At 42.6% G+C, this 13644-nt stretch overlaps 1 protein-coding gene across 1 annotated transcript in view; it reads left to right on the forward strand.

Annotated features, from left to right (window-relative positions):
- Positions 1-13041, forward strand: part of LOC121320152 (cadherin-22-like) — a 102973-nt gene extending 89932 nt beyond the window's left edge. Inside the window, exon 11 of the mRNA XM_041258413.1 lies at positions 12518-13041. Coding sequence (XP_041114347.1) covers positions 12518-13041 — 524 coding nt within the window. The remainder of the gene's footprint in view (positions 1-12517) is intronic.
- Positions 13042-13644: the final 603 nt, after the last annotated feature.

The raw sequence follows: 13644 nt of genomic DNA on the forward strand, positions 1-13644 counted from the left end.
ACCTCTCCGTTCAAACGAACGTCTTACGATTCAGCTAAGAGCAGGCTGTCTGGTGGAGAGGCAAAGCTCATGTCTGGGCTGAAACATTAAGGTTTTTGCTCCAAAGTCCTCCTCAAGTTCTGATTCAAGCACTGCTGGATTGAGAGGAAACCTTTTAAAAAGAAGACTCCCGCATTAGGACATTAAAACTGATCTATGAAGAACCATGATTCCATATAGAGATTTTTCATTTACTCACAGCTACTACAGGGGCTGAAATTAAATACACACAATAATGACCTACACAGAAACTATTTAGAATGCTAGAGAGCACTTAATAGCCCATTCTGTGAGTTAAAACATTCATTCTGACCTTTCATTTGCACCCATGTATTAAATGTAAAAAATGAGATATCATAAATATCACTTAGTCTTCAAGTTCATGGTTTGACTTGCGTCTGTGATGTAGTTTTTTCTCACACGCTGTGCTAGACAGGTTTATCAACAGGTTTTATTTCAGTTTTTTCTGTGTAGCAGAACTTGATCACTTGAACACAGTGACCCACATTTTATTCAATCAATATCACTTTTTAAAAAAAATCTATAGGTAAATTTACTCTGTCACGTTTAGTACAGAGTAGGACAAGAAAGAGAGAAAGGCATGCATACAAGCAAAGTAAAGTGTAGCACATAAGGTAGGAAGCACTTATAAATCATGGGCTAGCCTACCAGATGAAGTAGTCCAAACTAAAAAACTGGGAACGTCTAAAAAACAATTTGATTCTGTCCTGTTCAATTAGATCTCCTAACAGAGGCACATGGAGTGCTAAGAATTGTTATACATCCTTGACTCATTCCAGAGATTTGCACATGTTCTCACTGTAATGATGTGAACCACAGGCTGTTTTAATGGAAAGACAAGCACATGCTTTTATTAAAGATACTGCTTGTGGTTTACATGCTGCGTTTCAGCATCTTGCTAGGATCTGTCTCCTTTTCTATATGTCACCAGCTTCCTATTACTAAACTAAAACAGCATGTGTTAGTATTACTCATAATATGTGGGCCAGACTTTTTAGAAACAGGTCTGCGCTACACTACACTCACATTTACATGAAGTCCACTTTTGTAAATCCAACACTCTTTAATTTCAGGTATGGTTTAGCTGTGTATATTGGAGATGCCATTATGCTAATACTAGTTTATCAAAATACGATAACACTGTAGTACCATTCTGTCAATAGTAGCCGCATACCATTGTAGATGCCCTTGTGCTACCAGTGCCCCTCAGTATTGAATTGCAGATACATTAGAGTCTTGTTGTGGGAATGAGGCTTGATCAGCCAGCCCCCTCATCTTCAGCACATCTCTGCAGCCGCAATCCCGGGGGGCAATTAGATCAATCGCAGATTGACAAAGCAAATGAAAACAAATTTCTCGCTAATTACCTACAAACAAACAGACGCACCATCAATTCATTTAAAAGTGATGTGATGAATACAGCCCTGTATAAGAGGCATCTGCAAACATCCATTCCAATTATAGCCCATCTGATGGAGAGGCTGTGTTTGGCTTGTAATCTGAGACCCAAGGGCAATCTCACAGTCAAGCAGATAACTGTTATTGAAGCATCTGGACCACATATAGCCAAGGTACAGTAATGATTTGCATTACATGAGAGTAGATGTTAAAACTTCATGCTGATTTGAGCTTGGCTCTCGCCAAGATAAGCAACAACTAAGAAATAGCTTTACAGTAAAATAATGTGGTCCATCTGCGTCTCCATCCATTTCCGTTTCTTTCCATCTGATGATGTAGATATCCTTCTGCCTGGTGTTGATGGCTGAATTGTAATGCTGGCTCCAGGGATCAGCTTATCTTGCCTCCACAGTGGCTGCAATGCTGGCTTCGGCAATAAACCACAGTGCGGTCTCCCCAGTGGGTCAGCACGACAACTGTCTGGATTGAGCTAAGTAGGGTACTTCTCTGGGATCTTCAAGTGGGCACCTTCCATCCTCTGTATTTTGTCAACTAGCCCACAACACCTCAAGAGGGCTCGACAGTGATTAGATGACCAGAAATGACAGCACACAGGAGCCAGAAGTGACGTTTAGTCCTAGAGCCCTGTACCAACAATGGTATCTATGGTAACACACAATGAAAATTAACAAGAAAACCACCTGGAATACCAGCAACGGTAAACTCAGGTTTCAGATAAAAAGAGTAAACAAAAACATTGCGGTTACAAAAAAACAACAACAAAGGAAGCACTGGGTTTCTCCATGCTGCTGCAGTGGGTTTCCTCTCACCGCCTTTTGGCTCCCTTCCAAGGAATAACAACTTGTCCTGGGTTTTGCAAAGGTTCAGGTTTTTCCCCCACAGTTTTTTGTGAATTAAAGCAGGTTGATAAAAGCAAAACAACAAAGCACAGTGGGTCTCTTCCATGTTTTCAGTTCAGGATATAGAGACCGAATGGCAAAACCAAGCTGCCTACATACTGCCAAGTCCTGCCCCTGCAATCAGCACGCTGCCCGACGTCAGCCAATCGACGAGCACAGCTGATTGCAATGATGGGACATGGCGGATGCATTGTTACACATTGGGCCAAGATGGCCGCTTGACCCAGAACGTCCTGTCTGGTCAGAGTTCAGCCTCCTGACCCAATCATGGTCAACTCTACACAGCGTTGCCACTGGTCAGGAGGGCGAATTACGACAGGGACTCCTTTCAATCCTGTCACAAATTCCCACCCTCAGAGTGGAGCTGTAGGCACACTCGTCCAACCCTAACTCCCCTAATTGACTCCCCTTCCTTGAAAAAAAATCAGCACTTTGATGCTCCTTACCTGAACATTGTTTGACAGTGAAGTTAAAGGGAGATAATATCGAAGAGAGTTCATGGCATATTTAATGGCCAAGTACTCTTTCTCAATAATGAAGTAGTGTGCTCCCTCTGAGCTATTTTCCTGCTAATGTATAGCACGGGGTGTTCTACCCCATCGATCTCCTGGGACAAGACTGCCCTCAGACCGACATCTGAGGCGTCTGTCTGGAGGATGAATTCCCTGTCGGAATCTGGTGACACTAGTGCAGGGGCTTGTCAAAGTATCCTCTTTATCATGTCAAACGTTCCCTAACACTCATCTGACCATTTTACAGTGTTTGGGGCGCTCTTCTTCATGATGTCATTTAAGGAGCTAACAATGGTGGAAAACTCGAGGATAAAACGGGGATAATAGCCTGTCAGCCCCAAAAGTGACTTTACGTGAGGCTTGGTTTGCAGGACCGGAGTGTCCGCCAAGGCATGGACCTTGGAAGCCACTGGTTTCCGCTGACCATTACTCATGCTAAGCCAAGATATTGGGTCTCTTGTTTGCCACACGCGCATTTACCTAGGTTGACTGTTAGCCCCGCCTCCATTAGAGAGTGCAGGACAACCACCAATCTATCAAGGTGCTCCTTCCAGGTAGAGCTAAAAATAACCACGTCATCAATATAGGCCACCGCATACTGATAACGGGGACATACCACCTTGTCCATCAGTCTCTGGAAGGTAGCTGGGACCCCATGCAACCCGAAGGTCATCGTCTTGAAATGAAACAAGCCATCTGGGGCAGCAAATGCGTTTTTCTGCTTGAAGCTGGATGTTAGCGGGATCTGCCAATATCCCTTCGTCAGGTCCAGAGTTGACAAGTACCCTCACCTTACCCATTCTGTCAAGGAGGTCATCCACTCAGGGCACGGGCTATGCATCGAACTTGGAGATTTCGTTCACCTTTCTAAAGTCCACACAGAAACGAGTGGAGCCATCCTTTCATTTTTTACCACGGGACTACACCACTCACTCTGGGAAGGCTGCACTACTGCCAGTTTGAGCATACGGTCCACTTCCCAGTGCATTACAGCCCGCCAACTTTCCAGGATCCGGTAAGGCCACTGACGCACCTGAACACCTGGTAATAATAACATGTTCAATAATATCAGTTCTACTGGGCAACTCAGAAAAAAATATCACTGAATTCCTCAATTAATTGGCCCAGCTCCTGTTTCTGACAGGGAAGTAACTGCCCAGGTGGCCCCACCTCAATATAATATATATTAAAAATAAAAAACTGAAAGATCATAATTGGATAAGTCTCCACCCCCCTGAGTTAATACTTGGTGAAATCAACTTTGGCAGCAATTACAGCTGTGAGTCTGTTGGGATAGGTCTCTACCAACTTTGCACACCTAGATTTGACAATATTTGACCATTCTTTACAAAACTGTTCAAGGTCTGTCAAGTTCCTTGGGGAGCATTGATGGACAGAAATCTTGCCACAAATTTTCGATTGGATTTAGGTTGGGGTTCTGACTGGGCTATTTAAGGACATTTACCTTTTTGTTCCTTAGCCACTCCAGTGTAGCTTTGGCTGTGTGCTTTGAGTCGTTGTCATGCTGAAAGGTGAACTTCCATCCCAGTTTCAGCTTTCTTCCAGAGGGCAGCAGATTTTCCTCAAGGACCTCTCTGTACTTTGTGCCATTCATTTTCACTTCTATCTTGACAAGTGCCCCAGTCTCTGCTGATGAGAAACATGCCCATAACATGATGCTGCCACCATCATTCCTCACAGTAGGGATGATGTTCTTTGGGTGATGCACTGTGTTGGGTTTGCACCAAACATAACAATTTGCATTTAGGCCAAAAAGTTCCATTTTAGTTTCGTCAGACCACAAAACTTTTTGCCACATAGCTCAAGTGTTTTTTTGCTTACTTAAAATGGGATTCAAGGTGGGCTTTCTTGAGTAATGGCTTCCTTCTTGTCACCCTACTATACAGGCCAGATTTGTGGACTGCTTGGGATATTGTTGTCACATGCATGCTTTGACCAGTCTTGGCCATAAAAGCCTGTAGCTCTTGCAAGGGTTGCCATTGGCCTCTTGGTAGCCTCTCTGAGCAGTCTCCTTCTTGCTCGGTCATTCAGTTTGGAGGGATGGCCTGATCTTGGCAGGGTCTTGGTGGTGCCATATACCTAATGACCTATTCCAATTCTTAATAATCATCTTGACCATACTCCAAGGGATATTCAAGGCCTTTGATATTTTTGTTATACCCATCCCCTGATCTGTGCCTTTCAACAACTTTGTCCCGGAGTTCTTTTGAAAATGCTCGTGGTTGAGTCTTTGCTTTGAAATGCACTACCCAGCAGAGGGAACCTACAGGAACTGCTGAATTTATCCTGAAATCATGTGAAGCACTACAATTAAACACAGGTGGAGGCCACTTAACTTGGTGTGTGATTTTGAAGGGGATTGGTTACACCTGAGCTAATTTAGGATTGCTATTACAAGGGGGGGTGGACACTTCTCCAACCAAGCTATTTCAGTTTTTATTTTTAACTAATTTTCTAGAAGTTGTGGGGTAGGATATGTAGATAAAATGCATTAAAATATTTTTTTCATTTAATTCCAGGCTATAAGGCAACAAAAGGTGAAAATTTGAAAGGGGGTGTAGACTTTCTATAGGCACTGTAGTTCTTTAGCAATGGCGACGGCACTAGTGGAGCACAATGGCACTGCCTCTGGATGTCGAGTAGCATAATCCACCATTAGTAGATTGTGCGTATATCCAGAGTCGATCCACTATGTCCATTGCTATGGGATCAAATGGAGTACAAACCAGGGACAGTGGGACCAACCGGGCCAGTATTCATTCCAAGGTCTTTTCCCGCCCCAGGTAGTCAGAAAACGGAATATCATGTGCCAACCGCATGAACTCCCTGCAGAAAGACCTTGAAACCAATAATTGGGTTACAAGCTGTCCTGTGCCCGGGGCTTGGGATACTCTATACAGCAAATGCCCGATCACGATGAAGTGAGAAAATGTGAGCGGCCAGCAGCCTTCAACTTCCTTCCCCTTGACAGACCAAACCCGCTATCCTGATGTGCACCAGAGTGGGGTCGTTACTCCCACACCCCAGTCCCAGGATTGCAGAGCCTCAGTAGCTTCTGCTGTAGGGATATCAGTAACCCGCTCCCGCCGGTCACATTTGACACCCACCCACTGCTATGTTCGTTTGACAGGCAAAGCAGATTCTCCCACCAATCCCCAGCCTTTTCTCATTAATGCACCCTCGAGTTTCTTGGCCCACCGCTCTCTTTTAGCTTTACAGGGCCAGAACCTGGAAGTAAATATGTTGGCCTGCAATGGGAAGATCTAACCAATTGGATCCCCCGTTGCGACCACTCCTTCTACAATGGGTGACCGAGCCACATTGACCCTAACTTACTGTATAGTAAAGAAAACCTAGACTGGGAAAATTACTGGGTATGGCACCTTTTTGGCGATGGCCATGACTATGTGGCACATCTGACTTTCCACAGTAATTTTAACTATAGTGGTAGTATACGCCTTGGTTTCTCTATGAATACACGAGATGGTCACAGACCTTTGTGGCCACCAGGATGTACCCTCCAAGAGAGAAGACCAAATTATAGCGTGACTGCACCCTGAGTCCACTAATGCATGGGTACTCATATTACCAACAACTACATTAATAATGCAAGGCCCCTCCCAAACCTTTTCCTTGTACTCACCACCCTCTGCGACCTGACATCGCAAGGCCACATTACACTCCATCACGGCAGGACATAATCTCTCCATGTGTGCCCGTGGGAGATGGCTGCTTGTCCCTTGGTCCACCACTAGGGGGACTGGCCCAGCTGGGAGCTAACCTCGGTTTCCACTTTGGAGACGAGGCGCTCAAAGGGATGAAGAAAACTGATGGCCTCACTGCAATCTTTGGGTGCACTGGCGAAGGTCAATGCTTCACTGGAATCGCTGGAGCAGGACTGGGCTCCACCTGAAGCAATGCGTCCTCAAAGGCCTCTGCAATCAGCATGCTGCTCCACATCAACCAATCGACGAGCAGAGCATAGCTGATTGAAATGAGGGGACTCGGCAGCCGCATGGTTCCACCTTGGGCCAAGATGGTCGCCCAACCCGGAACTTTCTGTCTGATCAGAGTTCAGCCACCTGACAAAATCACGGTCAACCCTACACAGCGCTGCCGGTGGTCGGGAGTGCGAATTACGACAGGGAATCTTTTTAATCCTGTCACACATGGTAAAAGACAATGGAGAAGTGGTGCATCCTGCCATTATTCCAACTTCTAGGCATTGCCATGTAGTGCTGAATTCTGAAGTTGAAAAACAAAATTGCAAATCTCCAAAGTAGGCTTTCACTAAATTTGTTATTGTCATCAGTAAAAAGGCGAGACTCTGTTGCAAGAAAATATTGACCTGGAAGGGAAACAATGTAGCAGCCTCAGATTGCAAAGGTAGCTGCATTCCTTTACCAAGGGGTCATGCTTGAGAGCATATAAGGGGGGGCGGAGAACCGTAATTGGTTCCTTCGCATTGGTTTGTAGTGAGTTAAAGCCAGAAGGACAGTAAAAATGTATTGGTATTGAAAACCGTGGGTCTTTGATTTTGTTTTTTGTAACTGTCTCGTCTTGTCTTGTACGTTACCAGACAGTTATACAGTTCCGGAGCTGTTGCCAGGGGCAGCACGAAACCAGACAACACTGCACCTCTGTCACAAATAAAACTGTATGTACACTAGCACTAATTCACGCACTAACAGACTTGTGTATGTGTTTTGTGTGGGTGCATAATAAAAACAGGATTGTTATTTGTGGAGCAACTCAGGAGTTATATATTAAATAATACTGTTTGGTTTGCCTTCAGGCACTGGACTTACAAATAAATAAAACAAACCTTTTCACCTGAATTATCATTGTCTTTCTGTTCTTTAATCACCTGCACCTGCATATAATCAAACACTTTGCCATATAATCACATATACACAGTTTTCTATTTTATCTTATAAAACCAATTTGGAATGATTTGGTGCATTTTTAAAACTGTTTCCTTGTATGAGTATATATTTATATCAAACATGTTCACTTTGATTAAATGCAAATTAAATACTGAAATAAATATTAGTTTTAGTAAACAAACTTTACTCAAAAAGGTAAATAATGAATACAAAAAACTCACCAGCTTGGACATTAAACAGTACTTTGCAATAGATAAGACACCGTCCAACGTGACTGACTTTACCCTCTCAGTTCTGCCAGCCTGTAGCAGGAATTTTTAAAGCTGTGAAGTTGTTGAGCCCGAACATTGTTCTCTCTAGCAAAATGACTCAGTTCTGGCTTGCTTATATGTGCTTACACCTGGGGTTCTAAGGAAGAGTGTCATACTGTGGCTTTTTTTTTAGTTGTGCTTTTTCAGCTGAGACTGGCTGAAGGCTACACATATAACAGAACAATCAAAAGTGTAAATTAGTGTAAAAGTACTCTGCATTTTGATATGCAATTTTAATTAAATGTACAGTTGTCATTGTGTTGCATTTATACCTGTGTTGTGTCCATAAAGAATCAGTGCTTCAGATTTTCCCTGTCCCATCCTAATTTAATCAACATGTTATTTACAGTGAATTAATGAATTATTGTACAGGTGCTTAGACAATACAGAATGTGCAAGCTCTTAATTACTTGCTTCTGCAATGCTTTGCACCTTGTAAATCCTTACATCTCATTAAAATGTCTGCACTCGCTTAGTATTCCAGATCCCCGCCCAATTCCATGCTCTTCCTTTGAATACATTTCAATAGCATTTAAATGGTTTCATGATGGCAATGTTCTTATTTGATAAACGGTGCAGAACGCTGGTGAAAACCATTGAGATAGAGATTGGGAGGTATGACACAGGCCAGATTTTTGGGATGGAACCGCATAACAGTCTCGTGTTTTGATTGGTCCATGTCTGTCACATGAATATGCCGTCACACGAGTGGAAAAGCTTGCAGGCATTTTTAACATTACGATCAGAGAGAAAGAAAGTGAGAGATCTACTTTCCACAACCTTTCAATTAAAATATAACATGGTATTTTGCTGTACTAATATAACAAACTATGGGTTATTACTTTATATGAATTATCATGTTATGCATGAATGTAAGAATTGTTTTTTTTGTTCTGTAGTGGTGTACTGTTTTCTTTCAAATAGCATATAACTATAGTCATTTGCACGATGTATTTTAATATCAAATATATACACTATTGCAGTTTAGTTACAGGATACATTAGTTTATCTCTAATGTAATCACAGTTTTAAATGTAGGCTGCCCCTGTTTTCATTTACGTCCCAAATTCTGGGCTGATTTGTTTTTTTTATAATGGGATTTGCCATAGGGAGAGGGTGGTCTCATCGTACCTCATATCTCCACAACCCCTCAGGCAAGGAACTAGGGAGCACACTCTTCATTTACATATGACTCTCAACTAAAGAAAATCACCGGCCACGGGTTTGTGTGCCACCCCGTCGCCAGATGGCGGGCGTTGCCCCAAAGGTGTTTTATAATGGAATTTCCCATAGACATTTTTCAGAGTGCTATATCTCGGGTTTCGGGGGTGCCTGAGATATGAGAGTCCACCTCAGGGCCCCTGTTGATCCCTCCAAGTGACGTGTCCCAGCTGGAAAGGACCCCAATTCAGATTTTTCTTGCCAACCTGGAACTCAAAAGCTATTGAAAATCCAACCTTGACATGCCATCATGCTGAAAATGTGAAAATTTGGTGAAAATGTAGCATTTGAGGTTAGGAACTTGATTTTTTGTGGTGGGGCCCCAAGAGGCCGCCGCACAAGGAGTCACCGTTTTCATGGTTCTAGGTGCCAGGATGGCTTGGCAAAATTACTTTTTTCATTACGACTCAAGTTTTTTGGTGAACCACTGTACCATTTTAGGAGGTGGTTTGGGGAGTCTATATCACTTTCAATGGTGGTTCTACGTGCTCGGGTTTAAGAGATATGCATGAAAATGTGTTTTTCAACCCTGCCATAGACATGAATGAGGCTGAACGCCCTGATTTTTTTTTTTGCAAAGAATTGCTACAAAACTGGGCATGTTATATTCAGTCTGGTCCTTTAAGTCTAGAACCATTTGAATGGTGGTTCTAGGTGCATCTGTTCCAGAAATATGCAGTAAAAGTGATGGCTAGGTGTGTGCTTGCAGGGGTTGCTTAGTGGTGTGTAATGTGTAGGGGTTACATGGTGGTGTGTGCGTGGAGGAGTTGCACAGTGGTGTGTGTGTGTGCAGGGGTTGCATGGTGGTGTGTGCATGCAGGGGTTGCATTGTGGTATGTGCATGCAGGGGTTGCATGGTGGTGTGTGCATGCAGGTGTTGCATGGTGGTGTGTGCTTAGAAACTCGGCTGCCAACTGAGTCCCAAAAACTGGGCTGAATTTGAAAATTATCTGAAAAGCAAATCGGCCCAGAATTCGGGATGTAAATGAAAACAGGGGCAGTCTATATTTAAAACTGTGATTACATTAGAGATAAACTAATGTATCCTGTAACAAAACTGCAATAGTGTATATATTTGATATTAAAATACATCACACAAACAATTATAGATATATGCTTTTTGAAAGAAAACAGTACACCACTACAGAAAACAAAACAATTCTTACATTCATGCATAACATGATAATTCATATAAAGTAATAACCTATAGTTTGTTATATTAGTACAGCAAAATACCGTGTTATATTTCAATTGAAAGATTGTGGAAAGCAGATCTCTCGCTCGCTTTCTCTCCAATCGTAATGTTAAAAATGCCTGCAAGCTTTTCCACTCGTGTGACGGCATATTCATGTGACAGACATGGACCAATCAAAACGCGAGACTGTTATGCGGTTCCATCCCAAAAACCGGGCCTGTGTCATACCTCGAGATTGGTCACCAGAGTTAATGTATTTCTCAACTCCAGCTGGTCGCGTCACAGGACTGTTGCACAAGCGTCTCCTGGTAGTTACAAGGCTGAAGAATGAACCATCCTTACTGCTTTACACAGCCATCACTACAGCTTCTAAATCAGCTCTTATGCAAAGGCTACAAGAGAAATTGCTAGTCTTTGGTGTGCTGCAAAATGGATGTTGTTTTTAAACATGACCCATGTTTGATGAGTACCGATTCACTGAAGCTGTGTCTTTGTGCAGTCTGGTTAATATCTAGTCTACTATTCAGATAGCTATAAACTAAATCTATTTCATGTTACAATCTTTTTTTGCAGTATGTTCTTCAAGAACTCCCTGGTCATCGGTATGACTGTTATACTGTGTTCAACTGCAAGAAAGAAAGAAAAGCTCATTACACGTTTTGAGAACATTGAAACATTTCCAAAACAGCTTTTTGGGTTATTTGTTTTCCCTAGGTGACCTTTGGAATGTGCATGACAATGAGCCAGCTGATTAGGCTCTGCACTGGGTGCCTGTGGAAGTGTAGATGATGCTTTAATTGCTGCCTGGGGCACCACTGACAGTCATTTCATTTCTTCATTTCTCACACAGACTCGATTCCCTGATGAACTACAAATCCTCAGAAATGTTAATACTCTAAAGTATTTTAGCATTTTAAAAAGTGTGAAAAAATTGAACTGACCAATGCTAAGTGCCTGCATTAAAACAGTTGCTATTACAGGGGAAAAAAAAAACCCACACTCAACTGGTAATGCTATTCCGTCAGTCGGCAAGCTGGCGAAATCTCACATCATTTGAGATGGTGACAACTGTTTGTTTTTCAGTCCGATAGTTAACATCGAAACAGATTAATGTCAGCTTTACTCTGGCCTAACAAACAATATAAAACCTATGCTGCTTTGTGGCACAAGGAGACAGGACATGTGTTGACCACTTGCTTTGTCCCTGAGTGAAGGAATGATGTGTGGAGTGCAGGGTGAGTCATACAATAGAGGAGTAGATTTTTGTTCTGGCTGTGCAACACAGGCGATCTTCATGGGATTAGGGTGGCAACATTTTCAGGGACAGTTTCTCCACACAACCCTAATGGCCAGGCACACAGAGTTAGCCAGACATCCAACCTGGAATTCTTGGGTGTAACAAAGGCAGTTGGCTTGGTCATGGCATCACCAACAGCCCTTCAGTTCTCCTGAGCTGTTGTGGGGAATTGCTGCGGTGAGCGAACCTAATTAGACATTCTAAATAGGAGTAAAAGCTGGGCTATTTGTAAACAAAAGAATCCCTGAATGTAGATATTTGCAAAATGTTTTTCAAAAACCTGCAAAACTTTTTAATAAGCCAAGAAGTCTCACAAGTTCAGTGGTAGCCCAAAAATATATACCTGTTCCAAGAATCACAGATGACTGGGGATGGGACATTTGTCATGCATTTAATCACAATCAGTCCCATTGTTAACAATATATTTTTGTATCCCTCAGAATTGGATTTTGTAATAGTGACTGCCAGGACTGGTACACCATTGCAAAAACCCACTATGGCAATGAAATGCTGGTAATGGGCTGCTTATGGTTCTGGAACAGTTAGTCTAGGTTATTTTGTGATATTTTATTTATTTATTCAGCACAGCACTGAAGATGGTCAAACGACCGAAACGTTTGCACTTTTCTAAGATATTGATGAGGTACCGTAGCGATACTTTTCTAAGGTATTGATGAGATGTTCTATTTTTTCCAGTGCTGGTGTTGTTGATCCTAGCTCTGAAGCGACACCGGAAAGGCCACCGGATGTCAGAGGATGAGGAGGACATGCGTGACAACGTGATCAAATATAATGACGAGGGTGGCGGCGAGCAAGACACCCAGGCTTATGACATGAGTGCCCTGCGCAGCCTTTACGACTTCCCTGAAGTCAATGGGGGCAACTCAGGGCCTGATCTTCACTCCCTGCCCCAGTGGATGCAGGACCAGAGCCAGGGCGACCTGAACGACTCAGCCACATCGTCAGATTTCTCTATCTTCCGGAGCTACATCTGCAAGAAGGTGGAACTGGCAGACACAGATCTCTCTGTCCCACCATACGATTCCTTTCAAACATACGCCTTTGAAGGCTCCAGCTCACCAGCACTCACATTGAGCTCCATCCACACTCTCTCTAACACATCCGAGCAAGACTTGTCATACCTAAGTGACTGGGGGCCACGCTTTCGACAGCTTGCGGGCCTGTACTTAGTGGGCCATAACGAGGACGTAGGCTCCTAGCACCCTGCCTCCACTAAAAATGAACTAAAATAATGATAGATTAATCCAAAACTTAAACACCCCCCACTCCGTTCTGGAAAACCCTTTTTGTTATTAAAATTATTATTATTATTAGAATTTCTGTTCGAGTTTGATAGAGATGCGTTGCTGTTGTTATTGTTAAATCAGCACTGGGTTGCAAATGACGGTCAAGCCCATAAACCACAACAAAAGGAAATTTTGCCCCAAGCAATGAAGTTCAGAATTAAGCCAGATATGGATGAAGCTTATCTGGAAGAAATGACAATTGACATTTGTTTTTGTAAGTCACAAAAATGTGTATGTTTTATAAAAGACGTTGTTTATCATTTTTATGAGCATGCTCTCACGTTGGAAAAACAAACCTGGAAAAAAGAATCGCACAACCGCCAAATATCCAAAATAAGGATATATATATTTATTTATGTATTATACATGTTTTTCAAATTTGAGGAGAATATTGCCATTATTCTCATTGTGACACAACACTGGAAAAAAAAAAAACAACAACAACTGTAAGACAATACTGCGAATAGGTGTGAAGAAAATATTCTTCTTTTGTACTGAAAAGGCGAAATTGAGATT

Source organism: Polyodon spathula, chromosome 8 (genome assembly GCF_017654505.1).
Source record: "Polyodon spathula isolate WHYD16114869_AA chromosome 8, ASM1765450v1, whole genome shotgun sequence".
NCBI classification, from domain to species: domain Eukaryota; kingdom Metazoa; phylum Chordata; class Actinopteri; order Acipenseriformes; family Polyodontidae; genus Polyodon; species Polyodon spathula.